General features: G+C 47.1%; 1 protein-coding gene across 1 annotated transcript in view; it reads left to right on the top strand.

Moving 5' to 3' along the window:
• The window catches only part of esr2b (estrogen receptor 2b), an 82691-nt gene extending 59462 nt beyond the window's left edge, over nucleotides 1–23229 (top strand). The window contains exons 8-10 of the mRNA XM_083633278.1: nucleotides 8419–8602; nucleotides 9973–10314; nucleotides 21198–23229. Coding sequence (XP_083489404.1) covers nucleotides 8419–8602; nucleotides 9973–10314; nucleotides 21198–21297 — 626 coding nt within the window. The 3' untranslated portion in view covers nucleotides 21298–23229. The remainder of the gene's footprint in view (nucleotides 1–8418; nucleotides 8603–9972; nucleotides 10315–21197) is intronic.
• Nucleotides 23230–26076: the final 2847 nt, after the last annotated feature.

Below are 26076 nucleotides of genomic sequence, written 5' to 3'. Positions count from 1 at the left end.
CCTAGTGATCGTAGTATTATACTGTATATTATACATAATCCAGATGTAACCTAGCTATAGCTAGACGTTAAGAGGTTAGCGTGAATGCGACTGAGACCTGACATTACTGAAGTGAATACAAGTGACCTATATTTTTCAATCCTGTCTTTGAATAAAAGTTGTACATTGTGTTATACTTGAAAACCATGTCTTTGCTCCCTTATGTGTTCACAATTACAACAAATCTGTATGGTTTATCTGTCTGTAAAATATTTACACAATGAGATTTTTTTTATAAATAATCATCAATAACGTGGATAAAGATGACATCTGCAGCTGCTGGATGAGAGACAGAAGAAACTGAACTGAAGATTGGAGCAGAGGACATGACTACAGAGAAACTTAACCGACCAGCACTCTGCTTCAATCAATGAATGCTTATAAATAAACCATACACATGAGAATTACCGTTAACGTTACAGCATTTAATAACAAATATGGTGATATCTGGTGGTCTGAAATTAATCTCTCTAGCTACAGTAGGGTAACTGGCTCCTATTGTGTCTTATTATTGTAACGTTTGAATCAGCGTTTCATAACTATAATAGCCTAATGTTACTGTAGCCTGGATGACGTTAGCTAATGTTACCCAGCCTTCCATTGGCATAATGCTGCCTCACAAATCAATCATTGCAGCCGGACTGGTCATTTGGTTCAGCATCAAAATGGGTTGAGAGATGGAGTAGGCTAAATAAACAATACACATGATAATTACAGTTAACGTTACAGCATTTAATAACGTTAATTTTCGTGTACCCGATGCCAGGATATTTTGTCACTTTGTTTTCATCAAGTTCTCTGGACTTATATACACAAGCTCACAGCGTCCTAACAGGTTAACGTTATAATCTCAGGAGAGATTAGGCTTCATTCTGTGATGCGTTTGTTATGGTTTGTTGTTGTTCACTTCCTCCCAGCATGCATTGTGCTACTGTATTTCGCTACTAAATAGCAACCAAATGAGCCGAAATAGATATGAAGGTAGATCTCAATTTTGTGTAATGGTAACACAACCTGCAATTGTATAACATTTCAATATTGGACCAAATAAAACATCGAAATGAAAACACCACCCTATGTGAAACATATATGTAATCCTGGGTCTATATATACCCCTCGTCGATTTAACGTAATTTAGGTAAGTGACAGCGTAACGCGCTTCTACTGGCATCTCCTACTGTGATGTCCGCTCCAATAACTTGGCTCTACTTCACATTTTAGTTTTACAATAAAAACACATTTATGCAATGACTTTACATAATGTAGGCTATATTTATGTGCATCATCCTACCTGCAGCAGGACAGAGAAAACTTTATAATAGCCTATTACTGTATAGCCTGGATGACGTTAGCTAATGCTACCCAGCCTTACATTGGCATATAGCTGGCTAGACAGACGAGTTTATCTGGAATCAGTGTGACAAGATCCCTGCTGCTAGCTTGTCTGCCTTTCTGTGTCAGAGTATCTAGTATCTGCCTCCTATTGTGTCTTATTATTGTAACGTTTGAATCAGCGTTTCATAACTATAATAGCCTAATGTTACTGTAGCCTGGATGACGTTAGCTAATGCTACCCAGCCTTCCAGCGTTTATCTTCCATAATGCATTAAATCATAATCACAATGCTATGAAGACATTAGCTGATCACCACAGAGCTGCACAGACAAGTTTATCAGATAATTTCGCCGTAAAATGTGTCCAGGTGATCAGCTCTGAAGCCCCGGCTTGTATGGTCTGCTAAAATCCGATTTCGATATAGGTGTTATTTTGATCAACAGACCTAGCATCACATTATTCAGTTTAAGGATCCTTATGTGGAAACATTTTGAGAACCACTGTTTTGAAGTACTATTACTATAGCTGTTTTCATTCTCACATGACAATACAACAGAATAGAGTATCAAACAAAAACATTTTTATTCGGTTCCACCATGATTCCCACATTAACATTAACAGCTGTTTTCATTTCCTCAACGTAGTTGCATAGCCATATAGCTAGTAGCTAGCTCGGGAGCTATGCTTTAGAGAGGCCAAATGCTAACGGCTACCAGTGCTTAAGCCGCAGCAGCTGTTACACGTCATTGACAAAGACGCACTCTCTGATTGGCCGATCACGGCAGGACTGATGTTGGCAGTCACGCCGTCACTCATTGGCTGCGGGGTGGCTGCGGGTCTGCGGGAGTCTTTCAACCGCCGCGGAAATCGATTTGAATGGCCCGGAGTCTAGACGCTAGTGACTGGGAACTGAGAGAGCAGGTCACGTGGTGGCTGGGTTTACCTAGGCTAGTACAGTGGTATGACTAAAAGATCAAAAGACAGGCTTCAAAAAGTTCAAAACAAACAAAGTCATACTTAACCTCAATCCCAGAACGCACATTAGCCCAAACCATTTAAAAAGAGTTGAATTGGCTCCCTGTTGAAGGCAGTGTTCAACAGTTAAAACTTCATCATGGTCTATAAAATTTTACATAACGTTTGTCTTACTAAGTATTTTCAGTTTGTTCAGGACACTCATGGCCTAAACACGAGGGCTAGTGTTGCAAACTTGAAACTACCCAACCTAAAAAGCAAAGTTGGGTGAAGTACATTCCTCTATTCAGGGGGGGGGGGGGGGGGGGGGGTACGAAATTAAATCAGCTAATTCTCTGAATAGTTTTAAAAATCTTCTAAAAACAATTCATGCTGAGTAAGCTACAGTAATATAGTGCAAAACCTTTCTTTGACTGGTTTTTGAACTTGTGTTGGTTTGTATCTCTTTTTCTTTTTATTCTTGATTGTTCTATACTGATGTTTGTTGTTTCAGGACCACATGGAAATACGTTTAACGACTCTATATTGTGATATCCTGATGAATTATTTTATACTGTATGTATTCAATACACTATTTTACATATATGTATTTTTTATTTTATTTTTTTAGAATAAATTCAATGAATCAATGGCCAGCAGGGGGCAACTCCACTGGCTACAAAAATAAGTCCAATTGTATAGAAGTCAATGGGGAAATGACCGTACTTCTCACTTGGTGTATTACCTCAGTAAACACTTTCCTAATAAGTTTCTCAATCAGTAGTTTCAAGTCTTCTTCAATACAGCATGATGTTCATTTTGTAAATTATGGCCCCAGAGTCAAATAGACAATAAAACAGACTATGTTTTGGGGCATGATTGACAGGTCGCCTGTCCAGTGATTGCGCAGCTCGCCGATTGCAGACCAATAGCAGTGTGAAACCCCTGGTCGCGTGATTTCTAACCCCACATAGGATAAGCAATAACCACGCCCTGTGGCGCCGGGATTGGCCAGGAGCATTGAAGCTTGGGACTAAAGCACCTGGGGTTTTTCATCTTTTAAAATAAAGATGTTTAAAAAACTATTGCTTGGTACATTTTCAGTGGTGTACCTTTTCTCTGGGTAAGAATTGAGCTTGAAATTAACGATATGATACATTATATTATATGAGCTATGAACGTGAACACAACACCGTTTATATTATTGCATGTTTTTGTAGATTGTGTACATTGTGTAGATTACAATTATTATGCTTATTATTATTACTATGCTAAGGAAGGTAGGTGACCATAATTAATTTAAATGTCCGCTCTCAATGTCCGCTCTCGAAATCGCTGTCTGTTCTCAAGAGCTATTCAGTTGGTTCATGAAATCGCTGGGCTGCGTGCCCTCCAGTGTTGCTCCTGGCCAATCCCGGCGCCACAGGGCGTGGTTATTACTTATCCTATGTGGGGTTAGAAATCACGCCCCCTGGTCATACGCTAGCTGCTTCTAGTCCCCCCCCCACCCCCCCCGACAGTCAAAATGGCAAACTCGAGGCTTGAAAATGGGAGTTGACAAACCAATGGCCGACATCACAGTGGCTATGTCCATATTCTTATACAGTGTATGGGTGACGTGTGAAGTGATGTCATGTCACGCAGTTGGCAGAACTTCCCAGTAGTTTGAAGATAAATTAGATGTTGTTATGACATCCAGATTAAATGACCTGTGAAGAAGGCTTTTGTTTTTTAACCTTTCATGGGATCCCAGCGGTCACAGTGTCCTTTCCACCAACACCCCCCCCCCCCACTACCCCCCCCCCCCCCCCACCCTCCTAGCCCCCAATCCAACCCGCCTCAACCCCCACCATCCACCCCACTCGTCCAGGTTTGATCAAGGCGACTGACCTCACAAAGTGTCCTCACTACTCCTCCTAACACACACACACACACACACACACACACACACACACACACACACACACACACACACACACACACACACACACACACACACACACACACAGACACACACACACACACACAGCCGCTTGCCAGACACTCTGTTGACTCTGCTCCACTGCAGCTGGGGTGAAACAAAGAGTACAAATTGTGCAACAAGTAAAGTGAAGTCTGAAAAGTGAAGAGAGCAGGGAGGAATAGCAGGATTTATTGAGTTGGACAGATGGAAGGTATGGCTCAACTCCTGTCGTGTTCCCCTTGGGAGTGGGGGGGATTTATAGAGGAGCTTTGCTTTTTTTAGCACTGCCCTCTAGTGTTTCATATGGAATAATGAGACGTCCGTGCTCAAGCCTTGTCGAGAGGTACTGTATAGCTGAAGTCAATGTTGACTGGTTTTCTCTCCAGTTGTGTTACAGTCTATGGACAAACTTCACCTGTATCTCAACTGGCATGAGCGGGAGGAGATAGAATTGTCATTTTTGCGTTAACGGTCGCTTTAAACCAGGGGTGGCCAAACTATGGTTCGCGGACCAACTGCGGCCCATTTTTAAGTGGCCCGCCATGATTCATGGCGAGCCACTTAAAAACGGGGGTCGGGGTACAAAAGTATAATCCATTTTACCATTTTAAACCAAAAAGGAGAAAACTGTCCCGTTTTTCGTTTTTCCGTTTAAAACCAAAAACGTTTGAAACCATTTCTGGTTTAAAAGGGATTATACCTGAGTACCCTGGCCGTGATATTTTTCTGTATGCGGCCAACAACCAAAAAAGTTTGGCCACCCCTGCTTTAAACAGACCTTTTACTGTGGCAGGGTGGTTAGAGAGGCCATCCTGTATCCCAAGGTGATCGCTGCAGCAGCCACTACCTATGTTTTCAAAGTGCCCACTAGATTTTCTCTGTTACATTAAGAAATAAGGAGGGGTGTTGTCTGCACTGCTTTTGTTAACATAAATTATATATGTCCTAATACTTTGGATTAATTTCCTCAACAAGCAGCTTCAGGTTAATTAACGTGAGACTAAACCTAGCTTGTCTTTAATGGGGTCAAGTTCAGGGCCGATTTTACACTTCATGGGCCCCTGGGCTATTCATCTCTGCAGGGCCCCCCCCTCAAGCGGGGGCCCTGCAAAAAAATTTGAGTGTTTTTTTTTACCTTTTTTAGCCGTATTTAAAGGAATATCTCATTTTAAATCAACATTAGGATTATACTGTTGTGATGTCATTATTCAGTATCTTCTCCTTTTCTCACTAACTTTCATGTCACCACCTGCTCTCCTGTCAGCATTCTAACTTACAAACACAAACTGTAGGTTTAGCCATCATGTTCTTTCATAAACAGCCTGATTGGAAAGAAAACATTGCCACTGAGATGTCACAACAAGCACTTTTATTATTATTATTTAGTATTTATTATTGCTGTTATTATTACAGTGCACACACACATTCTCACAATTATTGCACAAATCAATCAAGCAGTATTCAAGTCTGTTCGTACCTGAAATGTCTTCTTCCTGACTTTTGCCGTGGCAAAGCGTTTGACTAGAGTGGTGAAGTCCAATGTTTTAACAATGTCACTTTCCAATGACATCAATGTCAAGTGGGTGAGCCTTTCTTGTCCCATTGTAGACCGTATCCTGTTCTTGACAAGCCCAAGTTTTGAAAAGGAGCGCTCTCCAGAGGCATTTGTTACAGGGAGAGTTAAGTAAATCCTGAAGGCAATATCCACATTTGGAAAAACTGATGACAGGTTCCTCTTCCTTATTATTTGAAGCAAGTGCCGCACACTTTTATTGTCTGTTTTTGATGAATTCTTTGAATTGCACTATTTCATCTACAAATTAGGGAGCCCTCTCACAGGGTTCCATGTCGTTGTTCCGACCTCTCGCTGTTCCGACCTCCCCTCTCCCAGCCCCCATGCCTAAACCTAACCTCCCCCAGACCCTAACCCAAAACCTAACCTCTCCCACCCCCACGCCTAAACCTAACCTCCCCCAGACCCTAACCCAAAACCTAACCTCTCCCACCCCCCACGCCTAAACCTAAGGTCGGCATTGCGAAGTGGTCGGCATAGCGGGTGGACACCCTCTCACAGTGGATGTTATTAGCCTACTCTGCAAAAAAAATTGAATGGCGTCAGTAAAAAAGAACATTTTTTGCAAAGACCCTGGACAGGGGGCCCAAAAAAAAACATCAAGGGTCCCCGGGTAAGCCCGTTGGTAAAATCGGCCCTGGTCAAGCTATTGCAAAGCAAAAAGCAAACATGCTTATTTATTAAATTATTTATGAAATTAAACATTTTCAAAGGCTACTGTAGGCGTCAACCCTTTGATGGATGGAAACATTAGAACAACCTGCTTCAGCTGCATGTCAACAAAAACATGGTGGTTAGCAGTACTTGCTTATTGGGGGTCATCATTTATTTCCCCTGTGTTAGAAGCATCTTCCCACATAGCAGAGACATTTGTCGGAGACTTGCCTTGAAGCTGGCATTCAGTCGACACTGACACGGCATAATATGAACCAAATATGGCCCAGGTGTACGTACATGGCAGAGATGTCCCCGGCTTTAAGATGTGGGCCAGGTGTGGAGCGTAGTATTTGGCCCAGATGTCAAATTAGAACTGTAGCTGGCTGGTCTCATGGAGGTAGATTTCTATCAATAAAAACCAAACACACAATGTGTAATCCACACTTATTTTTGCCATGCGCACACAAACACCTCTCAATTTGTGTTTTGTAAAAATAATCCACAAATGTGCAGTTTTTTCCATCAATACACAAACACCTCTCAACTTGACTGAGCAAATTTGCTGGTCAAATAAGGAGAGGGCAGCTGCTGGCCACATCTATTTTATTGTTTGTTTAGCCATGGACTGGACACCAACTGGAGGACTAGTGTCTTACCTGTTTATTCATGACAGCAGGGAGACTCAGTCGCAGGGTATCTAAAGTTCATAGAAACAACTTGACCAGAATGAAACCAGTGTCTGACCAGTAGCTGCCTTACTGAATGTAAACTAGGGGCTGGAGCCAGTAGGCTATACCTTTCTTTGGAGTATTCTCTCTATTCTTTATTCTACTATTCAGATTTGTTACTATTTTGGATTGTTTACATGGTGCTACTAATGTTATGTGTATCCTTTAGTCCAGAGTACCCCACCTTGCTTTAGTCCTGAGAATTGCATGGGGAGGGGAGGGGCTACGTTCAGGCAGGTGTGTCTGACTGGGGTGTGCTACGGTGTTGCTACGGTTTCCAGGTTGAACGTCATGTTTCCTCGAAACAGTGTGCAACAGGCTTTGGTGGTGGGCTCGTGGGTGTATCAGACGTGTAAAACCCTGCTGTTTAAAAAGGCAATGTGCTCAATGACTCCAACAGATAGGTACAATGCTTGTATAACATAACAGGGTGTTCAACGCACCACTGTTTCCATTTAAATAAACTTTTTGCTACGGGTTGTCAGGGCTAAACTTATCCCAGGTAAGATAGACAGGAAGTAGGAAATGTTTTTTGTTTTTGTTTTTTTGTTCTTGTTGTTTGTTTTTGTCGGGGGGGGCATACATTTTCTTTGGAACACATTCGTTTTGGATCCTGATTTACCCTTTTATTATTTTTTCCTGAAAATGTCAAAGCGAAAAGACTCATTTGCATTTTTGAACTGCCCTGATAAATTTTTGGAAGTATAATATCCATGGTGGAATTTTATGCTTTTATTCAATCAATATCTTAAACTTAAATAGTTAAATAGCAGTGGACCACACTACTTAACATCTGACATCTTCTTAGTTAAAATTGGCTATTAAAGTGTGGCGGCGGTGTCTGTCACAATTGTGATGTCATCAGTGATGTGACCATGGATGTGACTGGAGCAATTGTAATGTCAGTGATGTCACTCGAACAACTGTGATATAGTATGAGCTGATGGCGCACAGTTGCTCGACTAGGTTGGTGGGCGGTGTCTGTCTGTCTGTCTGTCTGTCTGTCTGTCAGTAACGATTTTGGGTAGTTTAATAAAAGTCCAATATCATCAGCCTGCCCCTAATGTAAAAACACAGCTGACACGTCTGTCCTGTTGAAGCGTCCCCTGGCTCTGATGTGTGTGTGTCTGTGTGTGTGTGCATGCGTGCGTGCATGTGTGTTCCTGCAGATATTTGCAACAGCTCCCCAGAGACAGCGGAGGAGCTAGAGAGCAGGGGAAAGCTGCTGCGGCTCCTGGACTCTGTGATCGACGCTCTGGTCTGGGCCATCTCTAAGCTGGGCCTGTCCTCCCAGCAACAGACCCTGCGCCTCACACACCTCACCATGCTGCTGTCACACATCCGACACATCAGGTATACACACACGCACACAGCACTGCAATACAGCGTGAGTGACTGAAACGGACTTGTCTCCAATGTTGGTAATTTTCATCTTTTAAAGGTCCCATATTGTGTAAAGCAGGATTTCCCTTGCCTCTGTGATGATATGGTGAAAGTATCAAAACACATGATCGCCAACTAAAGGTAATTTCAGACAAAAAACTGGGCAAAAAACACGAAAGTGTGGATATTCGCTGACAAATTTTCGTGTTCAACCCTTTCACACCAAGAGCGACATGAATAATCGTGCTCCATGGATTCGAAGCATTCCACCGAAAGTTAAAAGTCTGCAATGTTGTGACAGGCAGCAGTGGCTGAGCAGCTGCGGTGATTTGGTTTGTGGAACTGGAGAAGGCAGATGGCAGCAGCTCGGGGAAAGGTAACCGTATGGCACTGGCCAGGGGCTCCTTGGGAACTTACAGTATACTCACCTCTGCGTTGCCAAGGCGACTGTGGTGCGCCGCTCACCGGGGAGAGGGGCCGGTGAGGTCGGTGGAGAGGTAGTCTCTCAAGCCAGACTGTCTCTTCTACATTCTGCGAATGCAGATTCGACAGTCTGTAATTCACGGCCACAGAACATGGACAAAGGAAGTTGGCGGGGGGAAAAAATGCTTCAGACCGGAGGAAGATCGAACCGATGCAGGTGATTGGAGAAATACGAGCGGATAAGGCGGGACATCCGGGACATCCCCCTATAATCGCTCATTATTTTCCCTTTCCGTTTTCACCAAGTTTTCCGTGCTCGACGTTTAGGCGGAAGCATTTGAAAATTGCGAGAGCCAACCGTCTGTTTTAAGAGACTAGTCGAGAGGCGTCTTTCTCCGGCTCTTCCCCCCGCCCGCCTGGACAGCTCTCCCCCCGCCCTGCCTGGACAGCTCTTCCCCACACAGTGCACATTTGGAGAGCTCAGTGCCAGTTGGTTTGTCATTTCAGTGGGATAATGCAGCCAATATACTGTAGTGTTTTACCGCGACATTATTGATTTCCCTCTGATCAAGTTTGTACGACTTGCATCCTAGGTCTATACAGTTACCGATAACGACAGACAAATATTACCAGCCATGTAGCTGCATATCTAGTCATCACGCCACCATTATATTGTTGCAGAAAGAATACATTTGCACCCCAAAATATGGAAGTTTCTGATTTGGTCTGGATAGGCTCATAGACATAAATGGGTTTGTTTTTTTAATTGCTGTGCGATTTATTTGCACAAATTATTCACGCTTGGTCTGGAAAGACCTTAAATTCACACAATCCATATTAGAAGAGCGAGCCTCTTGATTAACAGTTGACATCTTGGAGATACAAGGCTTTCACTGTGGTCTGTGCTGTCTCTGCAGTAACAAAGGCATGGACCATCTGTCCACCATGAAGAGGAAGAATGTGGTGCTGGTGTACGATCTGCTGCTGGAGATGCTGGATGCCAGCACCTCTGGTGGCAGCAGCACCTCCAGCAATGTCAGCCACATGTCCCCATCCTCACCCGGCTCTGACAGCTGCTCTGACCAGCCCGGGCCCCAGCCTCGACTCCGGCACGGACCGGACCAGATGGCCTCCGACCAGGCCACCGTCCATCCTCCTGCCCAAGCTGAGACCCCCATTCTGGACACACACCTGCAGACTCGACCCCTCCAGCCTCAGAGTTTAGAGGTGCAGGCTCACATGGCTACAGAAATTCATGAGTAAGTTCTGACTAAGTTAGAAAAAGTAGAGACACGCACATCCAAACCTGAATAGAGCAGGTGAAGGAGAAACTAACAAAAGAACGAAAAGCTTGCACACTGCAAGGCTCCAAGTTTGAGTGTATTTATTTTACACCGGTGGTGGTAACGTTTCGGGCAGCACTCTGCTCTTCCTCAGACCTGGGTTCGGGTTAACAAAACGTTACCACCACCGGTGTAAAATAAATACACTCAAACTTGGAGCCTTGCAGTGTGCGAGCTTTCCTTTCTTTTGTAAGTTCTGACTAAGCTAATGAGTATGTTTTCACACATTATGAAATAGAAAGAACCCTAGAGAAATGCATCCTTTGGAGTTGCTTTTAATTGTTTTATCATTTGCATGTTCATGTGAAAGACTTAACTAAACTTTTAAGTGTTTTATCATTTGTATGTTCATGTGAAAGACTAAAGCTGTGTTCACACCGAGATATTTATTTTTCGCTCTGTCGCTTGATTCAACCCTTTGGAATCGCTCTGTCGCTCTGTTTAAATCGCTCATCAACAGGCACACGAATTGACGGACATGTGGGGGCTATAACGTTACGCAATGTCATGATGTTTGTCCACTACGAGCCACCGTAGATGTTTACAAGCTAAGCCTATCAGCGTGATTTTAGTTTTAAAATGCAGTTCTTACTACCACACTTACTACCACAGCTTATCGCCTAGTGATAAGCAATGTTATGCATCGAAAATTAACGTTGTTTAATGGGATATGTCTTACAGACCCACGCACTGGCGCTGTCAATTGGCCAAGCCTAGTGGCCAGCAATACATATCGTGCATTCCTTTATAAATGAGGATAGCGTAGATAATTATTCTGTAACTTGCAAAGATATATTGTTATGGTGATAATGCACACAACTCAATAATTACATTATGTAACGTTACTTGGTCGTTAGTCTCGGCTCCCAGACGTTTGGTGAGCTGCGCCACCAAACGTCTGGGAATTTCACTGTCAGAAACTGTCTGTCAGAGCCCGGCGAGAACGGCCGGCAGCAGACACGCCTACATTTATTATTAGAATTTTATTTGGTAGCGGCAATGCCATTTATCAGTTCCAATATAGAGCAAGACACCGATGTGCTGCAAAGAGAGTTTATACCTGTTGTTTATTTTACAATAATTTTTCCTACCCGGAAGTGGTCCGCTTGCTACTGTGAGTCATCAGCAGGCTCTGTAACGTTAGCCTCGGGAGTCGGGCTTATCGCTGGGCAAAAGACCTCTAGCCGCCGGGGCCGGATGAAACACGCCCTATTAACAGGTTATGTTTGTTTCTAAGTGATTAATATGTTTCTCCGCAAACGCGGCGATGTTTTGCGAGACACCGGTTCTGCATGAGCGTCACTGCCCCCAGAAAGCAGGCCCACCCACAACACTCATGATTGGTTCTCCGATGCAAGGCTTCCAACAGCGCCACCTAACGTTATGCAAAGATTTAAATAGTAATATTCTCAGTCTTACAGGAGTGAAACGGATTAAGACTGAGGGCTGAGTCTACTTGGTCGTTAACTAACCGAGCGATAGTGGCTGAGCAGCCTACAGTTTCAGGCAGCTTACCTGATTATGAAGAGCACTACAAAGTCGGGCATTTTTAATGATGTCCTCGTTCCAATCAGTTCAACTCAATAATGACATTATTTAACGTTACTTGGTTGTTAACTAACTGTTACTAGCAGCACAGCTTACCTGATATGAAATGAGCGAGCACTGCAAAGTCGGGCATTTTTAACGATTTCCTCTTTCGGCTTGCAACCAAAGACACCTACGGTTAGCATTAAAAGCAGTATGAGTTGACGGGATTCGGTAAAACTTTAGTCCTTGCTTTGTTGATAGTGTAACAGACTGTTCAGTGTTGTGTTGTGTTCTATTGCGTGTGTGCGAGGCTGTGTATGTTCCCTCGAGTTGCGTAGAACAGGATATGTGGGGAGAAGCTTGTTATAACGTTACAGCCTGGCTCTATCGTTTATTATTTTATTAACCAAGTGTGAATAGGCGGACCCGAATACTCTGCTACAATAGCTTTCCGATTCTGGCATCGCACTGCACAACACGAAGACATGTCTTCCTCGAATAGTTTTCGGGCCACTGGAAAACTACTTGACAGGGCTGTGCGGAGTCTGTCTTTCTGCCTCCGTCTTGCGCATCTGACGCTGCTTGTTGTCATTGTGACGTAGGCGTATAAGGGGTCTATAGTTACCTAGATACCTAGACATTACTAGACACCTACCTCTGTGTGTTTTTGATATGTTGTGTTACTGTCATTGATGTTGCTGCTGTAACGCCAAAATTTCCCTCCAGGGATAATCAATCTATCTATCTATCTATCTATCTATCTATCTATCTATCTATCTATCTATCTATCTAGTTGGCAACTTGTGTGCTTTCTTATGTTCAAGGAAAAACTAGGCAGTAAAATAATTGCTTATAAGATGTCTTACAAACAACACAATTGACTGAAAATGACCAAAAAAGTTATACATCATATCATTGTGTTACTTATGGATGGAATTATAGTGAAAATAAATCATCACCCTTTTTGCTGGGGACCCTGAAAACTACCGGCCTATAGGCTACATACTGCCGAGAAAGCCACCACCAGGGCCTTCACAGAGGAACTGTTGAATTTTGTCACATTTTCAACGCATATGATTGAGAAAAATAAGAGAGAGGGGCCATAGAACAACTGTGTGATTTGATAGTATACAACACAACAGGTGCGCACAGCATTACGCACAGGAGAGAGAGAGAGAGAGAGGCTGTGACCTAGAGGAAAAATAATCATTTCTGACTGAGCATTCACCTGAAAATAACCTGCAATCTATTTACAGTTAGTCTGTCAGTAAAATATTTGACGAATAAATCAATCAAAAACACTGCACTCTACTTCCAACATACACGTTTTCATTGCATTGCATGGAGGAAAAAGTGACGTCAAATTCAGTTTAAAAATGCAGCAGTTTAAGGTCTTCCTGGTTATCAGCAAATGATAGGCTAAGTAGCGTGAAACAATATTATAAAGCGCTGCTTGGCGGACCATCTACACACGGAATTTACCAGAAGAACCGAATAGCTTGCCCTTAATTGACTGACTTACTTGAACATCCTTCTGTGTCACCGTACAGCCCCCAGCCATTCTTTTAATACATCCATGAGTCCAACATCTAGCCCTGTGTCGATCTGCGCCTGCGGATATCCCAGTCTCCTGGCCACATCTTGCCACCCTCCAGTGGCATAAGGTCAACGGATGGACGGAAACAGATCCATAGTAACACAACTAAAACCTTCTTCACATTAGGGATGGGCATTTCTAGCAAAAACACTATTCGAAATTCGCTGGCCAAAGTCGAATTTTAATCGAAATTCGAAAATAAAAATAAAAATGTTTTTTTTTTTTTGTTTTTTTGTGAGTGAAATGTTGCATTGTCTCCCCTGATTCTAAGTCTAAGGCTTTATTAATTAATAGAAAAAGCTTCTGCTGTGGATTTTTAGCTCAAACAAGCATTGCACCACTGAAGTAAAGAACATGTTACATGACATTGACATTTTCGAAAATAAAAAACAGTTTTGATAATCATGAGTGGTTCATTAAATATTTAGTAGGCTCAGGTCTGAGTGCCAAAGGGGTGCCAAAGTCACCCCCTCTCCCTCTTCATGGGATTTCATCCGCCATTCATTTTTCCATAAACCTTGCTTAAAATGCTTATAAAAATTGTTTTACTTGCTCAAACCAGGCGATTCGACTATACTTAGAATCAGGGGAGACAATGCAACCTTTCACTCAAAAAAAAAAAAAAATCTTCCGAATTTCGACTTTCAATAATAAAAGTCGACCTTGATAATAACAACGATTATTCGAAAATTCGAAATTCGATGCCCATCCCTACTTCACATGGGACCAATAAGACCTCTGCCTTCTAATTCAAAGAAAAAAAGCTTCCAATCCCAGTTTCACATGTATTGCAGCCTCTGAAACTTGTTGTTTTATTTCGTTGAAGCTCGGCTCCCACCTATTGCCATCTCTGCGTGGTACACGCTATCGAATGCTCTTACCTTTTATTACTTTAAAAGTGTCCTTTCCAACCATCCATTAGACCGTTGACAGGATGCAGACTGGACCCTTGGAAAATCCGGGGCGATCCTGACGGTCTCATGGTCTCCGATCCAATAGCAGGAGTAGAGGCGGGCACAAGCCCTCACGCCTGGAATTGGACCGGGAAAACACCACTCTCTTACCTGCATTCGGCCAAGGACAGACGTGTGAATTATTGCTCCAGATTAGCGTTAGCTTGCCCGACCACTTTCACTTCAACTGCTCCCCGTACATCGGCGTAGCGGACGGGAACCTCGGTCGTTGATTTTCCGGTCTGGAAGGTTACCTTCGCCTGGGCGGTGAAAGTTGGAGGCGACAAAGCTAAGTGTTTTTTTCACGTGTCGGCGGCTTTTAAGAACAAGCCGGTCCGAGTGTCGTTGTATGCTTGCTAATTGAATTGCTCTGTCTAAGCTAACCTCACGTAGAGATAACTCTCCGCTACTAGCGTCACGTGTTTCGTAGCTTAGTCTCGTTCTTGTGTTGGTTACAGGTATTAGTCGGCACCACTGCCGACTAGCTTGCTAGAGTTAAGACCCGCTAAAATAGCCTGCCGCCTATGCGCGCTCGGTCTGCCACGTTCAGTGGTTTGTGTTAACTCGCTTGCTTCAGTGTTACCCACAAGGCGAAAAAGAAGAGGATACATTAACGTTAACGTTGTTCGCCTGTCACTACCGCGTGTTCTAACAGGATGGCTAAGTGTTAACAAGGCAAAGCGCTGTGCGGATAAGTGTGGCGCGTGGCTATCAGCCAAGGACTCGCACACGCTGTGTGTTGAATGCCTGGGACAGGCCCACGCAGATAGCTGCCTCGGAGATCCGGAGTTTTGCCTCGCCTGTACTGAGATGCCTCGTAGCACTCAAAAATACAGGGCAGACTTCTTCAGAGGCCACGCTGGCGGCGTTGCTGCTGCAGCTGAGCCCAGCCAGAGTCAGACTACCTCTGGGCCTGCTACCTCCGACACCCCGCTGCCTCTCGGACAGCAGCACGTTGACAACTCTCGGGAGGGCTCCCAGCACAGCTCCCAGGAGAGCTCCCCACGTGCTTCTCGTTTGGGTTCACAGCACGGCCACAAGGAGGGTTCCCAGCAGTGCTCCCAGGTGAGCTCCCCACGTGCGTCTCGTTGGGGTTCACAGCATGGCCACAAGGAGGGTTCCCAGCAGCGCTGCCCGCTGAAGCGCCCACGGCAAGATGCGCGGGGTTCCCGGTCGGGTTCGTAGCACAGCTACCAAAGAAAAAAGGTAGGTTCCCAACAGTGCTCCCCGCCGAAGCGCCCGCGGCATGACGCGCGAATTTCCCAACGCGGTTCTCAGTCGGGTTCACAGCACAGCTGCCAGGTAGGTTCCCAGCGTGACTTCCCGCCGGGATCACGGCAGTGCGAGCAGTATACCCGGCACAGTTTCCCAGCGGGTTCACAGCACAAGACGGGTTCCCAGCGCGGTCCCCACCTGCGTTCCCCACATGGTTCCCGCTGTTCCCTGCCCCCCTCCCCCAGGTCGGGTGAAGGTGCGGCTAACTCCCGTGTCTCGGAATGGGCTCGCCTTTCCGCCAAGATGGCCGGAGGCGGGGGACCCTGGGATGACTTCCTCGAGATCCACCCAAAACGGGATGATGAGGCCTCCCTGCTGGCCGGCCCGGGTAACCCAGAAAGGGCTCACCCCGGGGGGCTTCCCCCTCCTGACGACATCTCCTCTGAGATCTACCAGAGGGAGTTCAGGGAGGTCGTGGCCAGGGCTGTTTCCGCCCTCGACTGGGACTGGCCTACGCCCCCTACCGTCGAGAAGGACATGTTCACCGCCTCCCACTTCCGCGCCGTTGAGACGCCGCTACGGGGCAGCCTGCCCTTCTGCCCCGACGTGCAGCGTAGGGTTCAGCGATCCTGGACCAAACCCTACTCCTCTGAGGCCCCCATCCGACGCTTTAAGTGCTGGTCTAGCGTCGTGGAAGGGGCCCAATCAGGCTATGAACATCCCCCCCCACTGGAGAAGGCGGTGGCGGACCACCTGCTCCCAGGCCAGAAGAAGGAAGGGAAGCCCTTGCTCCCCTCCCCAGCCTGCAGGGAGACTGCTTCGCTCCTGGAAAAGTCCTATCTGGCGGCAGGCCAGGCGGCCTCCATGGCCAACACCATGGCCTTCCTGCTGAAGTATCATTGCTTCCTGGTAGACCAGGTCCAAGCAGCCCCCGAGCCTGAAATGTTCACTGAGCTACGCCGGGTCTCCGACTACGTCTTCAAGATGCTGGAGTGTGTGTCGGAGGACTCAGGGAGGGTCATGGGATCTTCGGTGGCCGCCTTGCGTCACCTCTGGCTGCAGCTCACCAGCCTGCGTGGCCATGAGAGGACGGACCTCCTCAACGCGCCCGTTTGCCCTACCGGGCTCTTCGGTTCAATGGCGGACCTCGCCAGCAGGGCCAGGCCACCCCCTGCCCGAGGTCGTTCGACGACGACCCGCGGCAGCCCTGCACGCCGTCCACGGGACAGGCAACCCCAGGGGTGGTCCGGTCCCCCAGCCAACGCAGACAGGAACAGCTCGAATGCCCCAAGGAACGCGGGGCCAACACCTCCCCAGCCAGCCTGGACTGGCGCGGGTCGAGGAAGCCGTGCCCGCCGCAGCAGGGGCTCCCGCCGTAACCCTGACAAGTCGGCCACCGCGACCGGGCCCCGAGGCCCGGCGCGTACCTAGCGGTCCCCCGGGGGGGGGAGGGGCAGCCTCCACGCTGCCAGGACCTGGCGTCCCACAGTGTTGTCGAGCGCCGAAGAGAGCCTTGCTCAGTACGTGTCCCTTGCCAGCGAAAGCTGCGAGGTGCTCGGAGGGCACCTCACCATCTGCAGGCCCCCCTGCTATTCCCCCCCCCCACAGCTGTCGTCGCACCAGCCGGGCAACGACCTCCTGTGGCCTCTGGGATGCAGCCCCCCCGGGCTGGTCCTGCTGGGGCCGCACACCACGGGCGACGACTCGCCGCGGCCTCCGGGACGCAGCTCCTATGGGCTGGTCCTGCCGGGGCTGCACGCCATGCTGCCACGGCCTCCGGGACGCACCCCCCCTGGGGACATCCTGCTGGGGCCGTGTGCCGTGGCGCCTCAGGATCATGTGCCAAGGGTAACCCCGACACAGGGCACCAGACCTGCCCTGGCAAACAGCCTCCCCCTGTGGGAGAGGCTGTGCTGACCCACACCGTGGGTGCTGCGAACGCTGGAGAAGGGCTACGCGCTGCAGTTCGCGGCCCCCCCGCCGGCTTTCACGGGCATCCCTGTCTCAGACCTGGCGGATGCGGACTCCATGGCTGTCCTCGGCGAGGAAGTCTCCTCGCTTCTGGCAAAGGGTGCGATACGGCCCGTGCCGGACAAGGACAGGCAGTCCGGGTTCTACCACAGGTACTTCCTGGTGCCCAAGAAGGACGGGTCCTTACGGCCCATCCTCGACCTCAGGCGGCTAAACCCCCTGCTCAGGAAGCTTCCCTTCCGCATGTTGACGCTCCCCACACTGTTCAGAGCGATCAGACCCGGGGACTTCTTCACGTCAGTCGACCTAAAGGACGCCTTCTTCCACGTTTCCATCGTGGAAAGGCACAGGAGGTACCTCCGGTTCTCCTTTCAGGGAGTCTCCTACGAGTACTGCGTACTCCCCTTCGGCCTGTCTCTAAGTCCCAGGACTTTCACAGTCTGCGTCAACACAGCGCTGGCTCCCCTCCGAGAGATGGGGATCCGCGTTTACGTCTACCTCGACGACGCCCTGATAGCGGCGAGCTCGAGCGAGATGGTGTCCGCACACACCGAGGTGCTGACTTCCCACCTCCAGGCCTTGGGGTTCCTTATAAACTGGCGCAAGAGCGCCCTTGTGCCTCAACAGGTCACGACCTTCCTGGGTCTGGAGCTAGACTCCCTTTCAATGCGCGCCCGCCTCTCTCCGGAGAGGCTGGACAACCTTCGGAGGACAGCGGAGACTCGGCGTCACGCACGCACGATCTCCGTTCACCAGTGCTCCGTGCTACTGGGCCTTATGGCCGCGGCGACCGCGGCAATTCCTCTGGGGCTGCTGCACATGCGCCCCTTCCAAAGGTGGTTCCTCGGTCATCGCTTGGACCCAGCGATACATCGGTCCCGCGTCCTTACGCTGTCGGACCGCGCTCGCCAAGCCTTGGAAGTGTGGACGGACCGCTGTTGGCTCTCAGAGGGCGCCAGACTGGGTCCGGTCCCACTCAGGCGAGTGATTCGGACCGACGCCTCCCTTTGGGGCTGGGGCGTGGTCTTCGAAGGCCAGGCTGCAAACGGGCGATGGCAAGCCCAACAGCTTCGCCACATAAACATACTAGAGCTGGAGGCAGTTCGCCTCGCTCTTTGGCACTTCCAACATCAGATCATGGGCCACCATGTACTGATACGGTCGGACAACACCGCGACAGTGGCGTACATCAACCGCCAGGGCGGTGTCCGGTCGCTGGCTCTGAACCAGCTGGCTACGGTCATCCACGAGTGGGCCCGTCTCCACCTGCTGTCCCTGTCGGCGGCACACATTCGGGGCCACCTCAACCTGGGAGCGGACCTGCTATCGCGGGGCAACCCGCGCAATTCAGAATGGGTTCTCCACCCACAGGTGGTGGAGCAGATCTGGGCCAGGTTCGGGCAAGCCAGCGTCGATCTCTTCGCCTCGCGGCTCGCACACCATTGCCCCCAGTGGTTTTCCATCCTCGCGGACGATCCACCGTTGGGCCACGACGCGCTGGCGCACGTCTGGCCGAGGGCGGCCCTCTATGCGTTCCCCCCAATCGCACTGATTCCCCAGGTGCTGGCCAGGGTGAGACAGCAAGGGCTACAGCTCATTCTGGTAGCCCCGCACTGGCCGTCGCAGGTCTGGTTTGCGGATCTGATCACTCTGACGAGAGGTCCTCCGTGGCTGCTGCCGCGTCGGAAGGACCTGCTGTCGCAGGCGGGCGGAGAGATACTCCACCCATCCCCACACAAGTGGAAGCTGGCCGCTTGGTCCCTGAACGGGAACGGTTGCTAGCCCAGGGCCTGCCTGCGAACGTGGTGCAAACCATACAGAGTGCTAGAGCCACCTCGACTCGCACTCAGTACACCTACAAGTGGCGGTCCTTCTCACGCTGGTGCGCAGAAAGGAACCTGGACCCGGTGACCTGCGACGTTCGGCCCATTCTCTGCTTCCTCCAGGGTCTGTACGAAGCGGGCCAGTCGCCGCAGTCCCTTAAGGTTTATGTGCCCGCCATCTCGGCCTGCCACATGGACATCGAGGGCAAGACAGTGGGAGGCCTGTCTTTGGTCTCTCGTTTCATGACGGGTGTGCGCAAGCTTCGCCCCCAGACAAGGAACATCTTTCCCAAGTGGGACTTGGTCACGGTCTTGGATGGCCTCTCGAGGCCTCCGTTTGAACCACTCGACGCTGCCGACCTGAAACACCTCTCGCTGAAGACGGCATTGCTTCTCGCTTTGTCTTCCGGCAAGAGAGTGGGAGACTTGATTGCCCTGTCAGTGCAACAATCGTGCATGGTGTTCTCTAACGATGGGCGCAGGGCCACGCTCCGCCCGAACCCTGCTTATCAGCCTAAGTGTATTGGGGCTGGCTTCAGGTCCATGACCATAGACCTGGTCGCGTTTGAGCCTTCTGCCTCTTCTTCGGCGGAAGAGAGGAGACTTCGGTCGCTCTGCCCCGTGCAGGCGCTCCGTGCCTATGTGGCCAAGACGCGTACTTTGCGTACGTCTAACCAGCTTCTGGTGTGCCATGGGGCTAAGGCTCTGGGCAAGCCGTTGTCCAAACAGCGTCTATCGCACTGGATAGTGGAGGCCATTAACTTGTCCTATTCTGCCGCTGGGAAGGTTCCACCGGAAGGAATTAAGGCCCACTCTACTCGGGGCGTGGCTTCTTCCTGGGCGCTGTTGCGCGGTGTGACGGTGGAAGATATGTGCGCAGCCGCGTCATGGTCGACTCACCATACCTTTGTGAGGTTTTATAGTCTGGATGTGGGAGGCGCGACATTCGCTCATGCGGTTCTGTCTGCCTCCGCGGACTAGTTGCCTCGCTGACTGCTCCCCAATCCTTATCGGGTTCCCATGCGCTATAAGCCGTGACGGCCCATTTTTCGATCGAGAGTCGCAAGGTCGGGCACTTAGGTGCTCCTTTGCAGCAAGGTCGGTTGTAAGGTGGCAATAGGTGGGAGCCGAGCTTCAACGAAATAAAACTAAGGGGTTGTCCTACAACCCAGGTTTTATGAGTGAAGCGAGGCTCCCACCTCAGGTGCCTTGCTGCCAGTCTGTCTGGTTGTGGCCGAATGCCGGGTGAGAGTGGTGTTTTCCCGGTCCAATTCCAGGCGTGAGGGCTTGTGCCCGCCTCTACTCCTGCTATTGGATCGGAGACCATGAGACCGTCAGGATCGCCCCGGATTTTCCAAGGGTCCAGTCTGCATCCTGTCAACGGTCTAATGGATGGTTGGAAAGGACACTTTTAAAGTAATAAAAGGTAAGAGCATTCGATAGCGTGTACCACGCAGAGATGGCAATAGGTGGGAGCCTCCCTTCACTCATAAAACCTGGGTTGTAGGACAACCCCTTAGATTTCATAGTCAGTCTGTTGTCTTCAGCACCTGTTGTCATGAATGTGCTGGCTTCATATACTCTTATTACTTCCGCCCTCAAAAAAGAAAAAAGAAAATTAAATTTCTGTCGATTGCTGTTCCATCCATCTACCTATCCAACCAACCAATCAAAAATCAAATCAACCAATCAATCACTTGTTTCTTCCAGCTTCCTCCACCCAGAGCTGTGGCCCGTGGATGCAGGCGATGTGGCTCTCTTGCCGGAAGACTACATCATCACAGATCGAGTTGGCATGGAAATCATCTGAGACTAGACCACCTTGTAGGGGTGACTGGACTAAAAAGAGAGAAGCTGAGACTTGGACTGAACCATAAGAGGAGGAAGGATCGAGAAAATATTGACCAAAAAAAAACGTGTTGTTGTGAGGTAAATATTGTGTTATAAGATGTTTTTGGTCTATGGGAAAACATGTTTTTAACCGTGAATTGAAGTGTTGTTGTTTTGTGATTGAATGTATATTTTGTGTGTGTAATATTTCTTGTGAACGTACACTCAGTGGTCACGAGCATCGCTGAGCCGCTGAAAGTCAAACTGTGCTCTTTTTTGATATACGGTACTTTGTATCCCTTTTTTCCCCCACCTTGGTGTAATGTTCAGAACATCTACAGTGACTTACATTACAGGTTCATGTGGTCAACACACTAACATCCATATCCATAACACTAGATATAGATATACAGCTATGGAAAGAGCCATGTTTTCCATAACATCCTGCTACTCTGCCCCCCCCCCCCACTCCTGTCCTATGCTTGGGTGTAACTGTGTTGTAATCGGTGGCTGTTCATTCAGGATTTTTTTCTACTCTCTTTGTAAAAGCAGTGCTCTCCCTTTGTACCAAGAGAAGTGTCAAACAGAAATCAAAGAGCAACACTATGTGGCCTTTCAATAAGACTGTTAACTCAGCCTCCATTCCTGTTTGCGTGGAAAACCCAAGGCTGGATTTGTAGCAGTTAGGTGCAAATAATATGGTGCAACCATACCGTACAGTAGGCTATGTGGCACGGATCTGTCCTGTTGTCTGTAATGCAAAAAGTAAAGAAAAAATCCACTGGAAGATCTGGAATTAGATTTGAATTGTGTAGCACTTGCCACCAGCTAACAATTGTGATTCTAGATTGAGCAAGAAGTTGTTGTTAGCTGCTTGAGTTCTTCTCTAAAATAGCCTAGCCTAGGCCTACTATTTATTTAGAAAAAACAACAACAACAACAATAATAATAATAATTATTATGATTATTATTAGGCTATATGTGACATTCATCATTGTCTAAAATACAGAGGATTCACTTAGTAACAGAGTTATCATTTTGTCAACTTATCTACTCTTATGAAAGGAACCACCTACAAAAGCATTAATGACAAAAGATTCAAACAAATTATGATACGCTCTCAGGATTGGTATCACTTATTGACCTTATTTCGGCGGCCATTTTGATCTCACATCATGGCCACGCTCATTAAACTGAGGCCTTCATATAGACCTAGATTGAGTGATAGAGTGTTAGTTCAATTAGTTCAATCTCAGGAACAACTGCAATGACTACTTTAATGTAGCAAGAAAGTTAGCTTACTTCAATGTAATTTGAGATTGTTGTTTCAAACTTTAGTTTATATTTTATTTAAATAACAAGTGAAACATCGAATGCCAACTCAAGCACTTTGACCTGGTGGCTCAAACCTCTGGACAGTTTGGGTTTCGAGTAGGCTAAATGTTCAGTTGTAAGTCAAAGCCACATGTGAGATGTCACCTGATGTCACTTATGTGGGCTGTGCTAATTGAAGCTTCGAGTATGCATAGTATTCCTATGATGTTACATGCATTTACTACCAGTATGGCATTTTACAATACACACAGCTGATTGGATGTCTGTCATTTGTTTGGAATCACCTGTTAATTTATTACAATCACCATGTGATGTCCGGGAGATGATGTAAGATAACTCTATCAATTGAACCCATTTTCAGCTATTTCGACAAAGTTTCAGAAAGTCTTGCTTCACTCACTAGTGGCCCAGATATATTTGCTTAAAATGTGAATAACCCTCCAGACCTGCAATCTATTTATTTCTAATATGTTTTTTTAGTGGAGAATCTGTGAAATGAGAAATTACTGCCTGTTTTTCACTCTGAGTGTAATGTGAATTCAAAATGGCCACAGTGGAAAGGACTATTTTGCACAAATTGGATGACCCCAATATTGAAATGTTCAGCCAGTATCAGAATTAAAGTATGTCGGACCATAATTTCATATCATCTTTCACGTTTCAGCATGTTTAAATACCGGTAGTTAAATTTGGCATTTGACAGTGCGTATTGTGGGCATTTTCAACTGATGTTGCAAATAGTACTATATTACTATATAGTATAGTAACTATACTATAATTGGAATGCTTAAAGAGACATGCATCAAACACACCAGGCAGTTGTAGCTAAACCAGTAAGGAATGATCTTATAAGTGAGAACATAACATAGAAAGTCAAAATGGAGTAAAAAAGCATTGTCCATTTCATCATTGTTTACATGCAGTGGCCATTTCTATGTGTTGCAAAGCAGTGGTTCTCAAACAACTCCTCAAGGACCCCCTGTCCTAAAACGTGTAGCTCCAAGTCTGCTCCTGAACACCTGATCAATGAAGGGCCACACCTTCTCACAACACCTTCATTCGGTCACGTATTCACAAAACATCTTGAGGCTAAAAGTAGCTCCTAACGTGCTGATTTAGGAGAAACTCTCTCTAAAAATAATGGGCGCCTCAGTCCTAAATTTAGGACTCCTACATTTTTGGTCTAAGAGTATTTCACAAATTGTTTTAGCGTTAAAACCAGCTCCTAAACCTGCGACAAGTTAGAAGTCCTCAAGAGGACTCCTAAGTCACTAATGCATGCTGTGATTGGCTAGTTGCGTTTTAGATAACTCTGATTGGTTGCTTTGGATTTTTAAATGAGGGAGAAGGGGGGGGGAGTCATTTTAAGGATTTTCACAAGATAATTTAACCTTTTTTGTGGGAAAAACCATCAGACACAAAGGGCTCTATCGTCGCACAGCGCTATCGTTTGCGTGCCTCTTATTGCTATCTTCCCAGCGTCTTACGCTATCGTCTGCCTCCACCGTTCAGTTTTGCACTGGGATGACGCAGGTGTAGGCGTGGCCCAGGCGTGTCCATGGGCCTCTAGCCTATCACCTGTCTCGCGCAAGCACGGCCGATTCTAGGGGGGGCAGGGGTGGGCTATGCCCACCCAAAAATTAATCTTGCCCACCCAAAAAAAAAAAAAAAATTATCTCCCTTTTTGAATTCCAGACGACCGCACTTAGGGTCGCGACCTGAAGGTTGGAGACCACTGGGTTAGTTAGTTTAGGACACCTAACAGTAGTTATAGCTTTAATTTGATTTGAAATAAGCTCATCCAATGCAAAGAATATTATGGAGTTGATTATTTTAAACTATGGATGAAGGATTGTTATTTATTTGTTAGGGTAACAAAGTCAATCTGCTTTCAAAGTTTTAATTTCAGTTTGAGTTTGAATAAGACTAAAAGTCTTGTAAATATAGGTTTGAAGGCTAAATGGCAAATAGTTTTTAGCTATGGTTAAGTCTCACTGCACTAGTCTTTAATTTGATTTGAGAAATAAGGTCATCCAATGAAAATAACTGTTATGGAGTTGATTATTGAAATTATGGATGAAGGATGTTTTTAAGTTTTATGGTAAATCAATCTGCTTTCAAAGTTGTTTTCTTTTCACTTTTAAGACTAAAAGTCTTGTGAATATAATAACAGTTGTGTAAATAGTTAGTTTGTTAGTTAGTTTGGTATGTACGTAATTAGTTTGCAAATAGTTTTAATAATAGGAGTTTTGTAAATATTGGCCTGTCCCCTGAGTGAAAGTTCATACTTAGGTTACCCACAGCACAATGTGGACACCTAGTGGAACAGTTTAGTGTTAGAATATAATGCAACAGAGTTTTTTTTTGGTATGACTATTTTCATTGCCCCCCCAAAATTTTCAATTGCCCACCCAGTAACCTCACCCTAGATACGGGCCTGCGCGCAAGTGTCATTTAGCACTCTGGCAAGATACCGTCGGTATGTTCCAAGCGCAAAGAGAGGTCTAGGCGTTGCCCGTTCCAAAATAGGCGTTCCAGCGCAATGTGTTAGAAAAAAACGCCTTGGGTGCTCTCAATTTGAACGCCAGGAAATAGATGGTCTTAGCGCAAACGCAGACGTACGCCTGAGCGCAGACAGTCTCCACATCTCCGTGCAGTGCAGGAAATCCTTGCTTGGATCCATTTACCCATGGCATGGATGTCACTCTCCACTCGCGCCTGCACACACTCTTCTCTCCTCGGAATGCCACGTTGATTTTCAACTATAGCCTACATTGCAGAAAAAACACACCTTGATTTAAAAATGAGAATTCGTTTGTCATGGTTTTATTAGGCTACATAATTCCCGACCATACAGGTTTGTGGTGTGAGGTAACAATAGATTGCTTCTGAGAAAGTTGTGACGGTGTTGTGCCAAGCTGCCTCTCCCCACCCTGGCCGGCCAAAAACACCCAGGTCACCGACCCACACCCTCCCCACCACCAAGCCTGCATACCCGTCCAGCTGCCACCTTCTCGGGGGAGACCCCCCTCCAGCACCCGGCGCACACAGACTCCCGCCCCGCTAGACCTTCGTTCCCCTAATCCAATTCAAAACGCATCATTTTTTCGCACAACACCTGTGTCCGGCCAGTACAGTAACCTCTTTCCCTGCAATTGCACGCATGCAAGACCAGCTTCTCCACAGCGCGGATGGCGTGACCGCAGTCTATGGCTTAACCAGAGTGGACAATTCTGATATAGGCTATTGAAATAGGCTAGAAGTAAAATCTCACACATTCCTACCCTATTAAAGAAACAAATATTTTTAGATGTGTAGGCCTATGTTATAGCCTATATGAACAAAACGTCTAAGAGTAAGCGCATGCTTTGGGACATCACTGCGTAATTGCGCGGCGGCCCTCTCTCTCTTCCCTCGCTTGTTC

The sequence above is a fragment of the Poromitra crassiceps genome, assembly GCF_964638095.1.
Source record: "Poromitra crassiceps genome assembly, chromosome: 3".
Classification (NCBI taxonomy): domain Eukaryota; kingdom Metazoa; phylum Chordata; class Actinopteri; order Beryciformes; family Melamphaidae; genus Poromitra; species Poromitra crassiceps.
The sequence above is the reverse complement of the archived record's forward strand: the minus strand, read 5'-3'. Positions and strand labels throughout refer to the sequence as shown.